General features: G+C 56.5%; 10 protein-coding genes across 12 annotated transcripts; 4 read left to right on the top strand and 6 right to left on the bottom strand.

Moving 5' to 3' along the window:
* Positions 1 to 45: 45 nt before the first annotated feature.
* H310_00581 lies at positions 46 to 1865 on the top strand. Of its 2 annotated transcripts, XM_008863414.1 has the most exons (4): positions 46 to 1079; positions 1139 to 1400; positions 1454 to 1591; positions 1645 to 1865. In XM_008863414.1, the coding sequence occupies exons 1-4, from the start codon at positions 67 to 69 to the stop codon at positions 1690 to 1692; spliced, it is 1461 nt and encodes a 486-aa protein (XP_008861636.1). In that variant the 5' UTR covers positions 46 to 66; the 3' UTR covers positions 1693 to 1865. The 2 variants fall into 2 exon arrangements, with proteins under 2 accessions (XP_008861636.1, XP_008861637.1); XM_008863415.1 differs by having other exon boundaries at positions 1139 to 1591.
* H310_00582 (hypothetical protein) lies at positions 1740 to 3300 on the bottom strand. Its single transcript, XM_008863416.1, has one exon. It carries the CDS (start codon positions 2772 to 2774, stop codon positions 1746 to 1748), a length of 1029 nt encoding a protein of 342 aa, XP_008861638.1. The 5' UTR covers positions 2775 to 3300; the 3' UTR covers positions 1740 to 1745.
* Positions 2794 to 3241, top strand: H310_00583 (hypothetical protein; the record flags this gene model as incomplete). Its single annotated transcript, XM_008863417.1, has 2 exons — positions 2794 to 2970; positions 3035 to 3241. The coding sequence occupies 2 exons, from the start codon at positions 2794 to 2796 to the stop codon at positions 3239 to 3241; spliced, it is 384 nt and encodes a 127-aa protein (XP_008861639.1).
* Positions 3301 to 3931: 631 nt separating the features above from the next.
* Positions 3932 to 5499, top strand: H310_00584 (hypothetical protein; the record flags this gene model as incomplete). Its single annotated transcript, XM_008863418.1, has 1 exon — positions 3932 to 5499. The coding sequence occupies one exon, from the start codon at positions 3932 to 3934 to the stop codon at positions 5165 to 5167; it is 1236 nt and encodes a 411-aa protein (XP_008861640.1). The 3' UTR covers positions 5168 to 5499.
* H310_00585 (hypothetical protein) lies at positions 5182 to 7555 on the bottom strand. The gene is made up of 3 exons (XM_008863419.1): positions 7252 to 7555; positions 6762 to 7202; positions 5182 to 6714 (listed from the first exon to the last, which is right to left on the bottom strand). Exons 1-3 carry the CDS (start codon positions 7546 to 7548, stop codon positions 5443 to 5445), a joined length of 2010 nt encoding a protein of 669 aa, XP_008861641.1. The 5' UTR covers positions 7549 to 7555; the 3' UTR covers positions 5182 to 5442.
* A 222-nt stretch (positions 7556 to 7777) lies between these two features.
* Positions 7778 to 12397, bottom strand: H310_00586 (hypothetical protein; the record flags this gene model as incomplete). Its single annotated transcript, XM_008863420.1, has 19 exons — positions 7778 to 8147; positions 8195 to 8364; positions 8423 to 8483; positions 8541 to 9169; positions 9212 to 9339; positions 9387 to 9462; positions 9513 to 9677; positions 9723 to 10266; positions 10313 to 10452; positions 10505 to 10733; positions 10780 to 10916; positions 10966 to 11136; positions 11186 to 11261; positions 11330 to 11433; positions 11482 to 11724; positions 11768 to 11938; positions 11984 to 12070; positions 12117 to 12174; positions 12219 to 12397. The coding sequence occupies 19 exons, from the start codon at positions 12395 to 12397 to the stop codon at positions 7778 to 7780; spliced, it is 3738 nt and encodes a 1245-aa protein (XP_008861642.1).
* Positions 12398 to 12467: 70 nt separating this feature from the next.
* On the bottom strand, positions 12468 to 14177 carry H310_00587 (hypothetical protein; the record flags this gene model as incomplete). Its single annotated transcript, XM_008863421.1, has 1 exon — positions 12468 to 14177. The coding sequence occupies one exon, from the start codon at positions 14175 to 14177 to the stop codon at positions 12468 to 12470; it is 1710 nt and encodes a 569-aa protein (XP_008861643.1).
* A 255-nt stretch (positions 14178 to 14432) lies between these two features.
* H310_00588 lies at positions 14433 to 16096 on the bottom strand. 2 transcript variants are annotated; one of them, XM_008863423.1, is made up of 4 exons: positions 15811 to 16096; positions 15712 to 15762; positions 15325 to 15646; positions 14433 to 15269 (listed from the first exon to the last, which is right to left on the bottom strand). In XM_008863423.1, the coding sequence occupies exons 1-4, from the start codon at positions 15964 to 15966 to the stop codon at positions 14491 to 14493; spliced, it is 1308 nt and encodes a 435-aa protein (XP_008861645.1). In that variant the 5' UTR covers positions 15967 to 16096; the 3' UTR covers positions 14433 to 14490. The 2 variants fall into 2 exon arrangements, with proteins under 2 accessions (XP_008861645.1, XP_008861644.1); XM_008863422.1 differs by having other exon boundaries at positions 15712 to 16096.
* An 819-nt stretch (positions 16097 to 16915) lies between these two features.
* H310_00589 (pyruvate kinase) lies at positions 16916 to 18915 on the top strand. Its single transcript, XM_008863424.1, has one exon. The coding sequence runs from the start codon at positions 16965 to 16967 to the stop codon at positions 18483 to 18485; it is 1521 nt and encodes a 506-aa protein (XP_008861646.1). The 5' UTR covers positions 16916 to 16964; the 3' UTR covers positions 18486 to 18915.
* On the bottom strand, positions 18587 to 19979 carry H310_00590 (hypothetical protein; the record flags this gene model as incomplete). The annotated part of the gene is made up of 9 exons (XM_008863425.1): positions 18587 to 18644; positions 18701 to 18825; positions 18881 to 18982; positions 19031 to 19118; positions 19163 to 19200; positions 19261 to 19319; positions 19367 to 19391; positions 19461 to 19508; positions 19557 to 19979. 9 exons carry the CDS (start codon positions 19977 to 19979, stop codon positions 18587 to 18589), a joined length of 966 nt encoding a protein of 321 aa, XP_008861647.1.
* Positions 19980 to 20237: the final 258 nt, after the last annotated feature.

The raw sequence follows: 20237 nt of genomic DNA on the forward strand, positions 1-20237 counted from the left end.
ATTGAAACCGAATAAATTTATTTATCACAGTCCAAGTGAGAAACGTGTTGAATTCGTTTTCTGACCATGGCACAGTTGGAAGTGACGGGAGTGTCCTGGCGGAGACGTGCGTTCGTTGCGGCATTGGCAGCATGTGCAATTGCCGCTGAAGTCAACGATACCAACTTAACCCCTTCCTTGGTGGTGTCGGCCTCCATTCCGTCAATTGCTGCAGACCTTGAGATCGTCGACGAAACTGGAGGACCACACTCTGTCGATCGAAATGACGAAGTGTTGACACCAGCCTCCAGTGATGCTGCACTTGGAGAATTTGATATGCCCACCCCACCTTCCATTGATTCCCCTTCAGTTGAGCAGAATGCCACGGCTTCCCCGGCAACAATTGCAACGGGAGGAGGTGGCGCTTTACTCCCACCTGTGCTCGTGTCAAACAACTCCAGCACTTTTCCATCCGAGTCGACCCCGAGTAATGCACCAGCAATGGCGGTTGATATTCTCAAGACTGCTTTGCCTCCGGCAACCAGTCCACCGGCAACGAGCTCACCGACCACATCAGAACAAACTACAGGAACACCAACTACAGCAGCTCCTACCACAGCCGCTCCACCTATAACGGCGTCTGCACCAATTGCATCTTCTGCGACCACATCTACTGCGCCCGCTTCCCCAACACCCGCATCATCTCCCACCACAACAACCACCTCTGTACCATCAACGACTACGAAACAAGTCACGACCGCAGCACCAACGACGGTCTCAATAACCACGACCGAACTGAAGTCCACGACACCCTCTCCATCCTCTGCATGGACTGTTGCCCCCAACCCGTCAGCAGTCCCTGTTGTAGACCACACGATTAGTCCTGAAGAGCCTTCGACGAAGCATGGGAAACCTTCCGCAGTGAACGAGAGTGCCAGAGGCAGCAGCCACCATGGCCCTGCTACGTCGTACACAACGCTCGCGCTTGTGGGATTTTCGCTCTTGTGCGTTTTCATCGTGCTTCGTCGGCGTCACCTCCGAGGATCCACCACCTCTGGAGCATCGACAGGGAGACCTTCTAGTAGCGGCAATTACGCCAAGTATGGTCCATTCTCTCTGTCCTTCGGTTTTTCAACGCCTTTTCCGTCTCTTGTTGTAGACTGAGCAACCCCCACGACCCCGTCGACGATGATGACGACTTGGACTGGCAAGATGATCCCGAGCTGGGCAGTAGCACCGGACGAAAACGGCTCTCGCCCGACTTCAACCCGTTCTCACGGAATCAACCGGTCCCGTCGACGCCGAAATCCGTGCCCCCGCTGTCGACCACGCCGTCGTCTCCGCCTCCTTGCCCACCCCGCTGCATGTCGAGGCTGCACGAGCCGATCAATCCGTTTGCCGTGAACCATGACGTGTTCAGCGTGCGTAGCCGATTCAACTGACTCGAACGATTCAAGCCTCATCTTGATTGCAGGAATTCAACATGGTGCCCCAAGTAAAAGCCTCCGCCCAGCCCCCTCCTCTCGTGCTGCCGTCCCCTGCAAAACACCCCGTCATCCCACCACCGCCAGCATCGACCAGCGCCATCTTTGCCATGGAAATGGACGATCATGTACAATCTCTTGGTTGATTGTTCGAGGTTGACGTGCATCTACGGGCTCTTAGGCAGAAGATGACGCGTCCGGCTGGGACGAAGACGACTGGACTCACTAGGCATGCCATCAGCTTTGTACTTCAACTCGCGAGGTGTTGGAAAAACGACTGCTTCAGCCCTCTTCGACGCTATGCGTGTGTCGGGATGGCAGCGTGCGACGACGGAAACGTGGGGTTTGCGTACATCCTTTCAAAAACCAACATGAACCAGTTGACGCGACATTCGCCTCCACCAAACGATTTCTAGCTCTGCAAAGCGTGTGACGATATGGGAACGAGGCAAGGAAAGCTTGGGCTGACCACGTCGTCTGGGAGTGGTGGGGCAGTGGATGCGGGACGTGGATGACGGTCTGCCGTGGCGGGGCTTGTCGATCAACCAAGACCACGCAGGTCGTGCCAAGTCGGAGCATCACATTCGCCATGAGGGCGCGAATTCCTTCCACGGCGTCGGGGGACAATATGTCGTTGTATTTCAAATCCAGGCACGTCATCGGGTCCGTTCGATGAGCCACCACATCGACGAGCGCCCTCAGGCTGGGCTCGCCGAGGAAGTTGCCCTGCAAGCTCACCTTGCGAAGGTTGGGGGTGATGCGAATCGCAATGGCGAGCCCCATGCCGCCGTCGTCTTGGATCTCGTTGTAGCTCAGGTCCAACTCCTGAAGGCGCGTTTGAGGCAGCACCGACACGAGCGCATGCGCGCCGTCGTCCATCACGCGACTGTAGCTCAGATCGAGCTGCACCAGGTTGGAGGTCGGAAGCGCCTCCGCGAGAAGGGAAAAGTACTCTGGATACATGCTGTGCCACGACAGATCCAATGTCTGAAGTCTCGACTCTGTGTTGTCGAGGGCGTCGACGATGTTCTGGTGGGACTGCAGCGACGACCTCGTGTTGGAGAGGGTCAAGTGCGCGAGTGTCGGGGGCAGCGCCAAGTTCAGCCGGTTCCGGCACGCATTCAGTTGAAGGACCGTCAGCGCTGACGATTGCAACGCCAGCATGAATCGGTCCGCCGTTTGTGTTTCGCACTCGAAGAGAAATTTGTCCAGCGACAGCGTCGTCGCAGTGCGCACAGTCTCCAACCAAGTCGACATGCCATTCACGATAGCGTCGGAGAGAACTTGATCCGCGTCGCTGCGGTAGTGCATGTCGTCGAGACCTTCCAGGATGAGCTCGGTGACTGTCGATGCGGGCAACTCTGCCACCAAACGTTCGACGACTGCGACGTTGACCAACGACGCAGCTCGAGGCGACGGAGATGCTGCAGCCTGGGCAGGACTGGCGCCAACTGAGCGGCACACTCACCTCTTGTATCAAGAGATGAACATCGGACGGACGCGATGGGTACGAGCGCTAGGTCGTGGAACACTTGGAAAGGCAATTCCGCGTCGCGGGGACGGGGGTCCAGGTCCGCGCAAAGGTGGGGCCACAGCGCATCCCGCGGAAGAACAAGGCCCAGACGTCTGAGTGGCTCGAGGGCTCCGAGTACTTGGACATGATTCAATGCTTGGAGAAGCGCAAACAAGGTGCCGCTGTCATGGATGTAGCGCGCGATGCAATGCACAACGTCGGGTGGTACATGCGACCGCATCAGTGTGGGGCGGTTCTACCGTGAATTACTGTGAACCATCTCCTCGAGGGCAAAGTTCTCCAGGATACCCAAGATGACGACGGTAGCTCGTAGAGGGCGGAGACTGCTGCGACTTGTTGCTATTCCTTCGAACCAGTGGACCACAAAATGAGTGCTCTTGGCATGAGTGCTTGCAGAGTGAGATGCTTGATCTAGCGAACGCTGACAGCCACACACGTCGTCCAAATTGACAGGATGGACAGAATCCTCACAACAGCCATGGAAAGTCGTGCTGCCACGTTGGCTGCCGTGTCGCTCTGCATGCGTCCACAGCAGTGTGCAACATGACATCGCATTGCGGGAAATGGCAGAGGTGCTCGAGGTACCATTTGGAGCCACGAGCACTGGTTGGAACGAGAAGGACCCGTCCCGGGTCCGCGCCATGAAGTTGCTGTCAGGTTTGGCAGTCGCATACCGACGTGTTCGACTACTGTTCGAACAAGCGATGTCCGCTCAAACCAGATGATGGGCGAGATGCGAGTGTCGCGCGGGTGGTCGCCGCTAGACGTGGCCGCATGGGGCGATAAAACAATTTGGCCAGAGCTCAGACGATCGTGAGGTCCATGACGCGGCGCTAGACACATTCGTTGGTGGCGACGTCCCCTCGAGGCGTCATCTCGTTGGACAGGCACAAAGACAGGGCCGCTTGTTCTTGTTTGGGTCATTTTTCAAATTATGCGGCCTTTACCCGAGATTGTCGAGGAAGTCGCCAACTTCACGAACGACAGCGACACGATGTTTGCGCTTCTTGACGCGTTACATCGCACGCATGCTCTCGGAAACTTTGAGCCGCTTCGACGCCTCGGACTCATTCTGCCACGGCAGGCCCTTTGGCCGAGTCTGTGTGCTGTCCTGGATGCTCGACCTGGAGAAGTGGATCTGTCCCCCGACGTGTTCGACGTGCTTCAACTGGTTCCCATCGCATCCATACGAAGCAGATCTCTGGACACGAGCAGTGCGTTAGTCGCTCGGTTGGCACCCGTCCTTCCCAGCATGCACCACCTTCGCCGCCTGGAATTGACGTCCTTGGCGGATGTCACTGCCGTCGATCCGTTGTTTGGTGCGCTGCCTGGGTCGACCATCACAGAGCTCGTTCTGGAAGGCGTAAACGAAATGCACTATCGGCACGACAGAGAGCAAATTCTCTCAGACGTAGCGGTGCATGGCATGTCGTCGTGGCTGGAACGCAGTGCGAAGCCAACCACATTATGTCTCGACAAGCTAGTGTTCCAATGCGCCCTGCCCGTGGCAGAGCGGTTCATGCGGGCGTTACAAGAGTCGATGCTCACGTCCATTCAACTCCACCATTGCCGACACCAAATGGCGTTGGCCTTCCCGCCAACACTCGTGCACTTGGCCTTGTCCGACACTCGATCGTCCGCCGAGTCCGAGCAGCGCGTCATCGACGCTCTCGGCGACCCGGCGTCCCAATTGCGGACGTTAGATCTGTCCTGGTACAGCATGTCCTCTCGGACGCTCTCCCTTCTCGCGACATCCATCCCGTCGTCGACCTTGATTCTCCTCGACGTCAGCTACACCTGCTTGCTTGATCGTGGCGCTGTTGCGTTGGCATCGTCTCTGCCTCACACGTGTCTTCAAGATGTGCATCTTGGGTACAACGAAATCACCAACGTCGGGGGCGAGATGCTGGCGACCGCATTGAAAGACGCCCCGACCCTTCGAAAGCTCCACCTGCAAGGCAACTTTTTGGGCGAATCCGGCATGGCAGCCCTCGTCCAAGTCGCCACGACTCGGCCTGAACCCGTCGAGTGGGTCGACCTTACCAACAACGACAAGTTTTTCTTCACCGCGCTTGTTCGGGTGCACGCCATGTACCGACGCCTGTCCCAACAGTACAGCTCGACCTGCGTCGTCCTGCTTGACAAGTGCGACTTGCCTCAACACGAATGATCTCTAGTTCACTCGTTTCCTTCCTCCGCGACGCGAAAGAGCGACATCACAACGACCATCGCAATTCCAACGTTGGTTGCGATACAAGGGCGGCGGGATGACTGGAATCGCAACGCATTGGACACCGCCACGTCTTTCGAGTCACTAGCGCATTCGTCTCAAGAATAGCGTTGTGGCCCCCAAGAGTGCCGTCATCGCCACAAATGTTGTGCTTGGCCCGAACGCAGGCCTGGTGAATCAATGCATGCATGTCTCGTGTAGACGTCGTTTTCCAATTACGTGGACGATCGAATGCGAGATGGCGCATCTTCCTCCATCATCGGAATCGCGTACGGCACGATGCTCGACGTTCCAGTGTTGTTGCCTTCTTCGACTTCGGCTTCGGGTACTTGGTAAAATTCCTTGGGACCATCCCATAGCTTCTTGAGTAGTCCCTTTGTGCGCCACGTCACGACGACGAGCAGGCCTAGTGTGCACGGCACCAAGTACAGCAGCGCAGGCTGGCCAGATTGCATGAGGATCACGCCCAGGTTGGCCAAAAACAGGCCCACGGCGTATCCAATGCACATCGTTCCAAAGAGGCCGATGGACCCGCCAAACGCGCCCGTGCGGGGTTTCCCGATGACGTTTCCACGGGAGGCGTAGTCGAAGCGGGCGCAAAAGACAAGGAGAAGGCCGGGGAGAACAATGTCGCCCAGGCCGAGCATCGCTTCGCCGCCGAGCCAGTTGGTGACCTTTGGCAGCCGGAGCAAGATCGGGATGTCTTCCTTCAAGCACTTGGCCCCGTTGTCGTTGGAGGGGTATCGGAGGCAGTAAGACGATGGCGCTTCCGCGTCGTCTTGCTTGCCTCCCTGTGCCGCCACGATCATGACCGACTTGCCGAAGATGTACGGCGACAGAAACACAAAGAAGATGTCGTAGACGAAGACGAGGACGAGCAGAATTGTGGCCACTTTGATGTTGGGGAGGCGGATCGTCTGGAGGAACAGAATGCACACGCACACGCCAAACACGTCTTGGAGCACGAACGAGTACGCCGCGTGGCGAGTGAGGACCCAAAACACAACGAGCCCCGCAGACAGTACGAACGACACGACGTCAGCGACTTCCACGCGCACGGGGCCGAGGTACTCGCTGTTGGCGGAATACAGCTGCGTCCGAAAGGCTGGTATGCGGTGCAGGAGCGGCGTGAGCAGGATCGTCCCGACGGCGCTACTCGCGCCAAAGCAGAACATGACAATCACAATCATCACGACATTCACGTAAAAGAGGAGGAGGAGGAACCCAGAACCAAACACGAGAAATGCCACTGCATGGACCCAGCCAATGTCGAGCGCGGGCTCCTCCAACTGTTCCTGCCGGAGCGCCGCATGCACCGCAGCGGGCACGCGGCCCGACGTGCTGGCATGAACGCGCTTCGCCGTCGCCTTCTTGCGCTCCAGCGCAGCACCATAGTACCCCGCGGTCGTGATGGTGCACACTGCCATGAGCCAGATCAACACTTGGGCGGCGTCCACGCGAGGGACAAATCGCTTGAACACCGACACCTAAATTGCTCGGACATGAGCGAGCAACGTTGAGAGCAACGACTAACCGAAGACGACGGCGACTCGAGTTTTGAAGCGTCCATGGCGCGAATACGCACGACAGGAATCGTGACTAGGTTGGCGTTCACGCCATATCCCATGTAGTCGGCGACGTCCCACATGCAGCACACCTGGTTCCCGTTTCCCGTGGGAATGCAGCGTTGAGACGTACACAACGGGGATGTCCGGCATGCAGCTGCATTATTCAAGTCGGACCACGGAGGACTTGCAACGGAAGGGAGAACAGCGGAACCTTGGGAGCAATCGAACGCGCCTCCCTTGTCATACTTGGAACCATTCACGCGGACAGACGAGTTGTAGATCGCTTCGACCGTATCCGCGATAATGACAGCCGCCGCGCCAGCCTGTTGTGCCGCGAGCGCCTTTTCGGTGAATGTGCAGTTGCCCCGCTCGACCAGTAAGATGAATCGTGAGCCTGTGATCGATGTCTGTAGGAACATGTGAGTACACAGCACAACAACTCCAGTAGAGCCATACCAATCGCTGCTGAAGCGCTGTGTTTGCCGTCAAATCCGACGCTTGGCATGCAAACGTCGCTTTCGGACTCAATGCACGCAACGACAAGACCTGTCCTTTCAATGCCGACTCCTCGTCGGGCAAATCGCCTCCCCAGGTATTCGAAGACAGCGGGTCTTTGGTATACGTTCCATACAGATCAACGGAGGATGTGCGAATGACTGCTGTTTGGAGCCTGGACGTGTCCGGCGAGGCGTCAACGAGGGAGAAGACGGAGGCCGCGGCCACCGCGGCAGCAGCACAACATCCAGCTCGCATTGCGAAATGTTGTGTCGAAAATAAACCGGATGTAGCGAAAGCTGATAAACGTAAGTTTTACATTTAACACATAGGATAAATCCTGTCTATCTTCTATGGAACCTGGGGGATTAAAACCATACGATTAAACCACTTTGTTTAAACATCGTTGCCCATGCCTTTCCTGGAACCCATTGCAGTCGTGGCAAGAAGTCACGATGCCGCACCCGTTCGGCCGCATGGAGTGATGCTACTGCAGTCCGACAGCGTCGAACTGCCGGTGTCTCTGCTCGAGTACTTCCTTTGCCGTTTTGGGAATCGTTTGCGGGTCATGCACCCGTCGAAAGTCGGCGTTCGGATCGAGTTTGGACCGCATATTGGAGCGCTTGGGAGGGTTGCCGCCCATGGCGTGCTTTTCTTTCGGGCGAAGAAGCGGCAGCGTCGAGCAGACAAAGCTTGGTTTTGCCAGTCCCAAGATTTTTTCGGCGTCTTTGATTCCCGTGGTGGTGGTCTTGCCGCTGACTGTTTGTGGGAGCTGTCCGTTGTGTCCACTTGTCGGGACAAGTTCTGCAATTCCTTTCATGTCCTTGTCAAGGTGCTTCTTTGCCGTCATTGTCCGCCTACAGCATGCCTCTCGATGAGAATACTTCCACATGATGCCACGAACAGGGCCGCGTTGTGGGTCGCTTTCTGCCCCAATCGAGTCGACGCCGAGATGAGTGTCCGTGCAACGCTCTTGAGTTTTGAGTGCGTCGTGACCGCCGAGTCTAGCATTTGCGTTCGATGGCGACTGCCTTCCGTGTCCACGAAGGCAAATGCGCCTTCAGAGGTATTTCTCTACGCGTCACCCGTATCAACCACCGTTCTTCTGCACCAACCACCTCCATGCGCCTACCATGTGCACCGACTTGATGGCCACATACAGACACTTGTACGGCGTGTTTTCGTGCGTGCTCCTACACCCAACCGCACCATGAGGACCCTCTTGCGCGGTCTCCATGCCGACGACGTACATGAAGCACCGCCCGATGCACTGCGAAAAGTGCGAGTCTTTGGTCCACATGTTGTCCCGAACAAACTCTTCTAGCTTGAGTGTCTTCTGCTTGATTTGCTGGGCAATGCCATCCCACGCCAAGATTTCACCCTTGGATACCTTGATCACGGTGATGATGTCGGCGATATCGGACGTCGAGTCCCGTGCCATGCTCATGGACGCTTTCCGAATGAGCAAGTTGGCTTCGTCTCCTGAAGCGCTCAACAACAACGTCGTGACGATCTTGCCGACGGTAGACGCGACCTGTGACGACATCAAGTCGACCGAGTTGCGATGACTGTGGTGGTGTGCAGATCGGCTGATCCACACTTCACCAGGCTTCGGCATCGAGTCTTCCGCGAGCTGCGACTCCATGTGCTGCGTGTGGGTCAGTGCGGCCGCAATGGATCGACTCGGGATGAAATGCTTGTGGTGTTTGCCTGCATGCGCGTTCGCTTGAGGCGCCGACGCGCTGTACGTGGATGGCTTGCCCAAGTGCCAGTACTTGTGGCGTCCAAACACGCCGACCTGCACGCTGTCGAGTGTCCACAGGCTGACTTCTCCGTTCCCGCTCGACACCAGCACAAACAGGTCGATTTGACGCGTGTTCTAAATCACAATCAAGTCCTGTCATGGCTCGACGGCACTGACCTCAATAAAGTTAAGACTGAGGATGCGACCGCCGCCGACGCGCCACTGACACCCGTGCTCAAAGTACATGCCTTTGTCCTTGAGCGAGACGCTGAGCCCCCACGTCCGAATGTACCCCGCTGAGTCGCCTGACCATCCAATTCGATTTGAGACATGTCGGCCAACTTTGTCCTACCCGTGATGACGTTGTCACCGCACCGATCGCACGCCATGACAACGACGGACTCGCCAGTGGGGTGCTCCAGCGGTATCTAGTCGCCATCCATGAAGGAATGGCGCACATGAGACGTGCTTGCCGAACCTCCGTTTTGACCGACGAAACGCGGTCAAGCGTGATGAGCTTGCCTTCGTCCCCGGCCGCCATGAGGAGCTCCAACTTGTTGCAGTACATCATGCACTCGATCGCTCCGTCGCTCTGGTGTAGCTGGGACATAAACTCGCCCGAATTCAAGTTCCACAGCAATATCTAAGCGACCGCATGAGAAGCATGTCCGTGAACGACACTATCAACCTTGCCATCCAAGCCAGACGTGGCCAATGTCGCTGGCGGGATGTACACAACGCTCAGGATGTCATCTGTGTGGCACTTGGATGTGTCGGTGGCGGCGATGATCCACATTGGCAGGGGCTCGTCCTCGTCATTCGAGTCCAACCAAATGTAGATCCTGCGATCCCACCCGACGGAGACCACGAAGCGCTGGCAAATGTACTCACCCATGCCGACGCGCACGTTGCGCTCGATGTCCAAGATGCACGTGACTTCGCTTTGCTGGTACCGCTGGTGGTGATGATGGTGCTGCGACGACGTGGACGGCGTCGATGGGGGATGCGGCGTCGTCGTCGTGTCAGGATTCGAAGCTTTAAGGGTCGTCCGGGTCGGACTCGGTAGCTTCGAGCTGGAGCCATCCAGCAGCTTCTCTGCGTCAAACGCGTCAGGCAGAACGACAATATCGCGGACTCGCGGCGGGCGTGGGGGGGGCACCGAAAACGGAGACACGTGGGGTTCGGTAGCCTTCTTTTCTTCTTTGAGAAATTGCTTTACGAGCGCCCCGTTGCTAAGCAACGCGTGTCTGTCCCTCGGTCGTCCACAATGCAATGCACCTGAAGTTCCACATTTTGACCTGGGCGCCATCGTGGCTGCCGGTAATGAGCCGGCGGCCGGCGCAGTCGAACGACATGGCAGTGACTGGACTCGAGCCGTGCGCGTTGTTGAAGCTGCACACTTCTTCCCCCGTTTCCGCCTACACATTCGACACGTCGGCAAGTCACAACGGAGTAGCAAAGGAAGTGTACACTCCACGTCTTCACAACGCCTTCTTCGCTCATTTCGGCTGTCAGCACTTGGTTGAACACCGAGTTGTAGCACGAAATGCACGGCGCCTTCTTTGTGATGAGCTCGGCTTCTTCGGACGAAATCATCTTGAGCGGCCACCTGGCCAAGTGGGTCGTGGCGCTGATAAGCCCCGGCACCTTGGGGTCAAACAGCAGCGACGAGATTCGATTGTCTGCTCCGCCTGTGCTCCTAGACGGCTGTCACCATCCATCGACCCTTTTGTGCACACACGCACTTGAATCGGTCGGCAAACGTTTGCAAACATCGGTGGTTCCGGATGTCCCACACCTTGAAAATGTTGTCCGATGAGACCGACACGATCTGGAAGTTGTCGTCATCGCAAGCGAGGTGCAGCACGGACGCCGTGTGGCCCTACGTCGACCCCTCCACGATTACGACGCGGTCGATCCATCGGACGGACCCGCAACGTTGCGACAGCGCGCTGCGACGAGTATGGATTCCAGATCGAGATGTCGCGCTCCATGCCGCAACTCGCGATGAGACGCGACGTCGACGACCAGACGAGGTCGAACACGCCCTTTTTGTGCTTGGAATATTCAAACTTGGCCACCATGCGCTCGACGTCGATGATCTATCCATCCATGTGACTATGCATGGCGCACGTGGGGGAGTTTTCGCACCGAGATGTTGGTGTCGAGCGACGTGGCGACGATGGCGCGCATGTCGTGCACCCACTTGACGCGAGTGATCCAGTCGCTGCCCCCCGAACAAACACACGCGAGTCACGGCTCGAGTACGATTCGTGCATGGATGTCAATACTCACGTGTGCTTTTTGTACTTGGCTCGAGTGGAAAAGCCATGCGTTTCGAGCTGGTGGGCGCCAGGGCGGCCATCGCAGTTGGACCATTGATTGGACGTGGTCATGACCTGGCCAGCACCGTCGTGGTCCATCCATCTCGTCCAACGACGGCGTACCGTGATGCCGCCTGTGTCGTCCCCGATCACGAGCGCTTCTTTTTCATCGCTCGGCTTTTCCACGTACTCCAAACAGAGTGGAATGCACTGCTTTTTCGAGTACTCGGACAGGTCGCCCACAGGTTGGCCCGTTGACATGTCGTAGAACGCCAGCGTTCGGTTCATGCTCGACACAGCCAAGCGATTTGACCGCTTCATGTACGAGCAGTCGGTGATCCAGTTGCGACCAGTCGCAATCGTCGTCTGCCATGACATCACGCGCGTCATGCAACCCGAATGCACGTACTTGGTACGCAAGCGTGTTCGAGTTCCACGTGCGCACGCTGCCGTCGCGACTTGCCGTCACGTACAAATGGGGTTTATCTAGTGGAACGATGCGCGTGATGATGTCTTTGTGATTGTTTGCCGGTCGAACAGCCGAGCTGTCGCCGCCACCAGCCTCCACCACATCCACAACCTACATCAGACAACGTGACGCCAAGTGAGCTCCGGCGCATTGTACCTTGTCTGGCTGGGTCGTGATGTACCGGCAACTCATGTCGTCGCTCAAATTCGAGATGGCGTTGTCGCTGCCACTGAGAAACATGTACTACATCCACGTGATCAGCGTCGACCATGCCTTTCGACGTCATTACGTTGGTGAATTCGTCCCAGCTCACCGTCCCATCCGAGTTGGCGTCGATCTTCTGGAACCTACCAACAGGATAACACGGCCGCCACCGCAACGATCGGCGTACAAATCCGTCAACTGCGTCTCACTCAAGGTCGAATCGATGGTTTCGCGAAAAAGGCGGACAAATTCGACTTCAGTCAAGTCGCCGCCGGCAAACTTTTCCTTGAGCGAGTGTAGCTGCTCGACGCCGATCTCGTCGCACGAGAACACGGACGCTTGCCTGCGCCCCGTGCGCGGCGGCATCGCGGTCGGTTTCACTCGCTTTCCTCAGTTTCACGACCACATTCAGTTACACTTGAACCATCCATTCGTCCTATCTATCGTTTACGGCGTCTTCCTGCGGGTTCGTCGCACACGTGGACAGGTGGGCCATTTGATTCACGCCGCGCAGGTGCAGCGCATGGTCGTGATCGACGTCGATCTGCGTGATGCTGCAATGACCGATCGCGATGCTCTGGTTCATCTCGCCCCGCGTCGCGATGAAGCCGACGCCGTACGCTGCCTGGTGGATGCAATACCGAATAAAACTTGACGAGCAAATCACAACCGTGATGGGGTACGTCACTTCGCCCGTACAGATCGTCTGAAGTGCCAGCGCCATCTTGGCGGACCGACAAAGAAACTTTTTGGACGTGGACAGGCCATGCGGCACGCTTTCTCGCAGCAGCGCGAGTTCGTGCCGAGCCACGCGGTTGACTTTGTTCGACTGTGTCTCGTACGGGTTGAATGTTTCGTACACGCCCGCCGCCTTGTCGATCTCTTTCGCAATCGTGTCCATCGTTTGGATCGTCCGCGTGATGGTCGAATACACGAGCTGCACGTCTTGGTATGTGAGCCCTGCCTCTTCAATCAGGTCTTGAAGGTACTGCCCTGTGCGCCGCGCTGCAGCCTCACCTTCGTCCGTGATTGTTTTCTCCGCGTCGGCCGTCTTGAAATGGACGTTGTGGAACTCAGCGTGCCGGATGAACAAGAGGCGGCGCTGGATCGCACCAGCTCCGTTCCGCCCGATCGATGAACCTGATGTGGACGACGGCGATAGCCCGCAGAAGGGATGTTGTGGCTTTGGGTTGTGCAAGGTGAACGGGAGCGTCACGACCGGCGCAGGCGGGAGCGGTTTGCACAGTCCCAACTTGTTGGTGAAGTTCGACCACGCTTTCATCGAATTGACCGCCACTGGCGGCGACTTGACCAGAAATCTACGCAGGGCCTTCGTGTGCACGTCTGTGTCTGAGTACAGCGGTGTGGCAGCTGCGATTTGGATCGCCCAGAACCACATGTACATGGTCGCCGAGTTGGTAAACTTGAGAAAAAGTTCGTCGACCTCTCGGAGACCCGCGACCTCGAACAGCTTGAGTTGCGTGTCGTCGAGGACTTGAACGCGGCATTTATGGATCGGGCACGCAAACACTTGGTCTTTGTCGTCGTCGTAGCAGAACACAACGAGGCCCGACGAGAGACCAGCCCAGTACGTCTTCCATGCGACGCCCATGCACGTCACGTGGTTAATTTGCACAGGACCAATGAGGAAGAACGTTTTCTCCCGCGTTAGCAGTTGCATCTGGTAACATCCAAAGTCGACGGGGCTGTAGGGAAGAGCTTTGCTCCAGGACGGGGCCAAGAGTTGTTCCTCTTCTTCGTACCCGATGATGCGTCGTGTCCCAAACAAATTTAACGGTAGTGGCTTCTCTGGGCACTTGTACTGCATCTCGGTGACCCACTCGACTTTTTCCAAGTCCGTTGTGGCGAACGTCACGGCCTTCTTTGGTCGCTCCGGTTTACGCAAGTTGTTCATCAAGTGTCCGCGATTATTGAACGTCAGTAAATCATAAACTTCGTTCTCGTTCGACACGATGAGTGACGCGCGGCTATCGTTGTCGTCGTAAGATCCCGATGGACTTCGCGTTGGCACGACTTTCATCAACTTGTCCAGGATAGTGTCGTGATGAGACCCATTGAACGAAGCACGAAGGGCTTCTCCTTCCTTCGAGTAGGTCTCTGTTCGGGAGTTTGAGTGCCGTCCCATGCTTTGTCGGCCCCGAGAACTCCGCGGCGGCTGTCGCGGAAGAATGCGCGAGTGACAAACTTGTTGCTCGCACGGTTCGCCATGTACTCACGACGGCATTCAAAATCATGTCATGTAATATATTTTTTATAGTTACTCAATAATTGTATTGAAATGTCAAATACCTTTTTCTATTGTGGTCGTGCATCGATTGAATACGCCTACATATAAAAATCAAGTACAAAGCGCCCCTTGGTAACGTCCATCCCATCATCCCCCGGATATCAGATTGCAGCGACCGGATAAAATACGTCCAGCCAATCAAACGCGATATTTACATGCGGCTGGGGTGTCGCTCGCGGCTGCTGAGAATCGCGAGCGACGGTGCGCCTGGATGATCCAAGCTAAGGCTGAAGAGTCTATCGCCCGATCCGCTCTTGCCGTTGCCAGGGAATCCGTCTGTAAAGACGGGTGGCCTCCTCATCGCACTCTTGGATCGGTTCTGGACTGTAGGGAGCACGGATTGCTTGGGGCGTTGGGTCAGCTTCAAGTTGGCCTTCGTCGTCAAGACATCGTGCATCGAGTGAGGCAGTGATGACGTCTCGGGTGTAGCTGGTTGCTGTGATCTTTGACGTGCAGAAAGGACTTGATTGTTTGACGGACAGTCTGCTGTAGGTGTTGTCGGGAACTTCTGTAACTTTATCCTGGCGTGACTGGAAACGAGGCGCTGCTTGATCGATACGACTGAGGCAAGGACACCACAGGACCGCACTTGGTCCCATGCCCCGCTTGTGCTGATATCTTCCACCATGTCGCGGTCCAGCAACTTGCGAATCGCATCCAGTTCATGGAGGATCATATCTTGATCCAATTCAGCATTCGACTTGGGCTTTGCAGGGCGAACTGGAGGCGATCGGAGGTCCACTTGCACTTCCACTGATGCTACCGCCGGCTTCGGCAGCGGTGCGGGCACCTTTGGCGGCCCTGTTGTCACGACGACGGACGGTGTCGCGGGGCGCATCGGAATCGGAGGTCTGTCGTCGATCACTTGCTCGAGATACTTGAGTCTTCGTTCACGCTGATATAACGAGTCGCCGGTCTGATGGAGTTGACCTGGGCCACAAAGATCGTCTTTCACTTCCACGTGGCAACCACGTGCATAACGTACATTGAAGGTCATCGACATGCTGTTCGAGTGACTCGATCTTCGACGCGGTGGCGTTCAAGAGGCTCTCTCGTTCGTGCTCCCACATGAGCTCGCACTCGGCCAGCTCCGTTGTGGACAGTCGCGTAGAAATCTTCGCTTCCATGGACCTCAATTCAGCTTCAAATGTTCGATTCGCAACTTGTTTCTGGTGCTGGAGCTCCATGACGTGGGTTTGCAGCTGCGTGATCGTTTGAAGGTACGACTTCTCGACAGTGTGCGCGTCTTCGAGTTTCGCGCGCCATCGTGCAAACGTGGCATTGTCAATGTGCAGACCTCGATTCGCCTGTAAATACATGCAAAGGGTAAGGGCCACCAATGCATTTGTGGTTCGATTGGCGTGTCCATCACCGTGAAGGATCGGAACTGCATCTTGAGCTTCTGAAGGCTTGCAAACAGGTCCTGCAACGTCATCGTCAAATGCAATGGAATGGCTTGGACGGGTATCACCTGTAGACTGTCATGAAAAGTCTGGAACGAGTGCTTGGGGGATTCTAGGGCGTGTCGGATCCTCGACTCGAAGCTTTCGATCGTGGCGAAGCTGTGCGTGATGTCCAGTGCCTGGAACACGGGGTGCTGCAGCTCTGCCCCATACACTTCCGTCATGCCACGAGCAAGGATGCCACTGGTTTGTCCATGCGACTCGAAATAGCGTCGAAACCGATGTGTTAGCGACGCTAAACTTAGTGCGCATGGATCGAGGACGCTCCGGCGGTGGTGGATTTTCTCGGGGAACATGTCCATTGGGTTTTACCCAAATGTCCCACCGGGTTCCACCCGCAACTAATTGGCGCAACGACGTGAGACGTGCAGGCATCGACGTTTGCCTGGCACCAACCGCCGCTCCTATGGCTCGGTCGACCGCCACAAGCCCCCAGGGCACGTAGCACACCTGGGGCAGGATCGGGTCTCCACTCGTTTGGGAAAATGTCGTCGGGACTTTCGGGCCGAACGAAGCCAACGCCATGAGACGTGAACGACCCACGTGACTATGTCTACAGGAACCCGAATTGTCACCGAGATTGGTGCTGTTGCTGGGTGCGCACGACAGGTGCTGGTTTTCCCGCGGGGACGGCCTGCCTTGGGTCGCACCCATCCGCGAGATTTCCTGTGGCGTCGAGTCTCTGCACCACAACGTTTTTTTCGTATAAAATCTGCACATGGGCACGACCACAAAGACACTCGCTGCAGGACCTGGACAACATCCTTCGAATGGTCCAAATTCAGAGCCTCTTGTCACATGTGAAACTTGGATGCGTTGCGAGGATTCATGTATTCGAACTATCCCCGCTGATGTGGCTGGACCTTGCTTGCCTATCCCTCACGAGCATCAGTCTTTGGAATCGCAAATCGCCGCAACGTAACCTACACATGCCACGAGTTGAAGGCCACGCGATGTCGCCGCCCCTGGCGTCTCGCTGCCCTTTCTAGCCCAAATCCGTTTTTGCATTTCCTCGGGAGGCGATTTTCCCTCGTTGGGTTTGTCCCAAATCTCTTGTCGAGGGGGGGCGAATCTTATCCGGATACGACAAAGATTGTACGTCCGAAGGATTTGTGTCATTTCGACTTCGTCGCTCAGCCTCTCTTCCCTCCCTCTCAACGCCATGACGGGTGCCATCGGACTTCGCGGCGAGCGCATGGAGCTCAGCCATATTATGGGAAGCACGGACGGAATTACTCGTCGCACCAAGATTGTCTGCACCATCGGACCTGCCTGCTGGTCCGTTGAGAAGCTCACTGCCCTCATCGACGCCGGGATGAACGTCGCTCGCCTCAACTTTTCCCACGGCGACCACAAGGGACATGGCGAAACCTTGACCCGCCTCCGCGCTGCCATCGCGTCTCGACCCCACAAGCATGTCGCTATCTTGCTCGACACGAAGGGCCCGGAAATCCGCACGGGGTTTCTCAGCACTCCCGATAAGAAAGTCACGATTGTCAAGGACAGCATTATTGAACTTACAACCGATTACGATTTTCTCGGGGACGAAACCAAGATTGCAGTGTCGTACGAAGATCTTACCACGTCCGTGAAGGTTGGAAGCCCGATCCTAGTCGCCGACGGTTCGTTGGTGCTCAACGTCACCGAAATCCGCGAGACGTCCGTGTTGGCGCAGGCGGCCAACACCGCTGTGTTGGGGGAACGCAAGAACATGAACCTCCCCGGGGCGAAAGTGACTCTGCCGACGATGACGGAACGTGATGAAGACGACATTGTCAACTTTGGGTTGGTGCAAGGTATCGACTTTATCGCGGCATCGTTTGTTCGTTGTGGTCAAGACATCGACAACATCCGCGCGGTGTTGGGACCTCGTGGCCGCGCCATCAAGATCATTGCCAAGATTGAAAACCAAGAAGGCCTGGAAAACTACGACGAGATCCTGGCCAAGACGGACGCTATCATGGTTGCTCGTGGCGATTTGGGCATGGAAATTCCCCCTGAAAAAGTGTTTTTGGCCCAAAAGATGATGATCCGCAAGGCCAACATTGCCGGGAAGCCCGTCATCACCGCAACGCAAATGCTTGAGAGTATGATCCACAACCCTCGCCCGACGCGCGCCGAGTGCACGGATGTGGCGAACGCGGTCCTGGACGGCACGGACTGCGTCATGCTCAGCGGGGAAACCGCCAATGGTGATTACCCTGTCGAGACGGTCCGAATGATGTCGAAGATTTGCATTCAAGCAGAAGGAGCGATTCACTACGACGAGCTGTACCAAGCGCTTCGCAACTCGGTGCTTGAAAGCGTCGGTGCGATGAGCACGCAGGAAGCGATCGCGTCGTCTGCCGTCAAGACCGCCATCGACATGGGCGCCAAGATGATTGTTGTGCTCACAGAAACCGGAACGACGGCGCGATTGATTGCCAAGTACCGACCGTCGCAACCGATTCTGGTCCTGACGGCGCTCGGCGAGACGGCGCGGCAGTCGGAAGGGTTCCTCAAAGGCACGTACGCCCGCGTGATGGGGTCCATGATTGGCACAGACTCGATTCTGTACCGTGCCGCAGACATTGGCAAGCAGCTCGGATGGATCCAGCGCGGCGATGCCGTCGTGGCAATCCACGGCATGCAAGAAGCACGTGCGGGGTCGACCAACATGCTCAAGGTGTTGGTCGTCGATTAACAAGTCGTATAAAGAATAAGTGTACGTTTCCGACTGCGCTGCGTCGATGAGGTCGCGCGGGTTGTCGCTACCGGCAGGGACTTGTGGACGAAGCGATATAGCTACTGCCGCAGCGACTTGGTGAATGAAGACGGTGCTGTGTGGAGCTCGCTGCAATGCCTACGCAAGAGATCGTACGATCGTGCGGTGGAGGATGAAGCAGTGGGCGAACGTACTGCTTCCACAGCAGGTCCAGTTGCTTCGACCGCGCTTCTAGCGCATCCATGTCGTTGAGGTTTCTTGGGTCTTTGGAAGAGGGGCGCGGAGAAGATGCCGCCGACGTCGTGGACAACAGCTTGCTCTATACATCGAGGAATTGTTGAATTCACGCCTGCGGCCGTTTATGTGGCGGTCACCTTGAACTTGGCGCGTGTCGCGGTGGTACAGGCAGCTGCGACCCTGTCTTCGAGCGACAGGTCGGCGAGCGATGGGTTGTTCAAAAGCGATTCCAACCGTGCCTGGGATATCCATCCGTCAGGATCTGCTTCACAATTCGAAAGCCGAACCTTGCCAATGGCAGCGACGACGAGGTGCAGCGCGCGCTCTTCCGTGCGCTTGGCCTCAAGCAAGGCGCTCTCCAAGTCGTGGAGCCGCCTACGTTGCAAGATAACGCAATGTCAGGGCAAGAGATCACGGACCGTTTGTCTGAATCGTGGAGCTGGTGGCGTTGGGCCTGCTGCACGCACGGCACAGATCAGGCGACGATTCGGCATCTCATGCTTTGAAGGCCACGCACCTGCTTGAGTCTTGCGTTTTCAGCCTCCAAGTGGCGCACCTTTTCCTCCAGGTATCGAGCTATTCGTGCCAGAGCGGTTGGTTCGTTTATAATTCGACAGACATACTGTGTTCCTGGGCCACTTTTTCCTCCTAGGACAAGTTGATGCAGGCCATGAGTTGGCTGGGAAGGAGCACGGATACAATCGCGGTAAGCCTTACGTCGATGCCGCGAGTTCGATCCACGAGCTTCTTCTGGAGCTTGGCCACCTACATGACGTTGGTTGGACGTTGGTGGACGAATGATCCAGATTCAACCTCTTGCTGCGATCGGTTCAAGTCGGCTTTGAGCTGGTCAATGAATAGCACTAACTCAACGTCTTTGTCGAATTGGGTTCGGTCCAGGTTGGGCACCGAAATGGACGGCGCGCGAGTGAGGCGACCCTTTGTCGAGTCGGTGGACGAGCCCATGATTTGAATTGAGGCACGCTTGGAGAGTTTTGATGACGACGCGTCTCGCGCACGGGGTGAGCGGTTGAGGGACGAAATTTCAGACTCGGTGCGGTAGAGCACTGGCGACGTCGACGCGCGGCGGAGTGGACTGGTCGAGGCCTGTTGGCCCAACGTATCCTGTGCAGATATCAAGATTTCTTGCAGGATTAAGTTGGTCGTGTCGATCGGAGCTACTGGCGCAGGGGTAGTGGGAGAAGCACGCTCGGCATGTGGTGGAGGAGGCTCCATCGGGGGCGGCGGAGGCGTCGACCTCAACAACTTGGAGAAGTTCATTTGGAAACTGACATGGGTCAGTGGTTTCGGAGGCCAGTGGTAACCGGTTACAATGCAAAAGGTCCAAGGCATGATGTGCTGGGTGCGACACCATGTTCAGAGAGGATGGCATTTGCGTCATCAAAGTACGGCGGCAGCGGCGGAGGTAGCGGCACCCACCACGCTGTCCTTGAAGTTATCTGAAGCCAGCATTATGTACGGATAACACATTAA

Source organism: Aphanomyces invadans, assembly GCF_000520115.1.
Source record: "Aphanomyces invadans strain NJM9701 unplaced genomic scaffold supercont1.1, whole genome shotgun sequence".
NCBI classification, from domain to species: Eukaryota; Oomycota; class Saprolegniomycetes; order Saprolegniales; family Verrucalvaceae; genus Aphanomyces; species Aphanomyces invadans.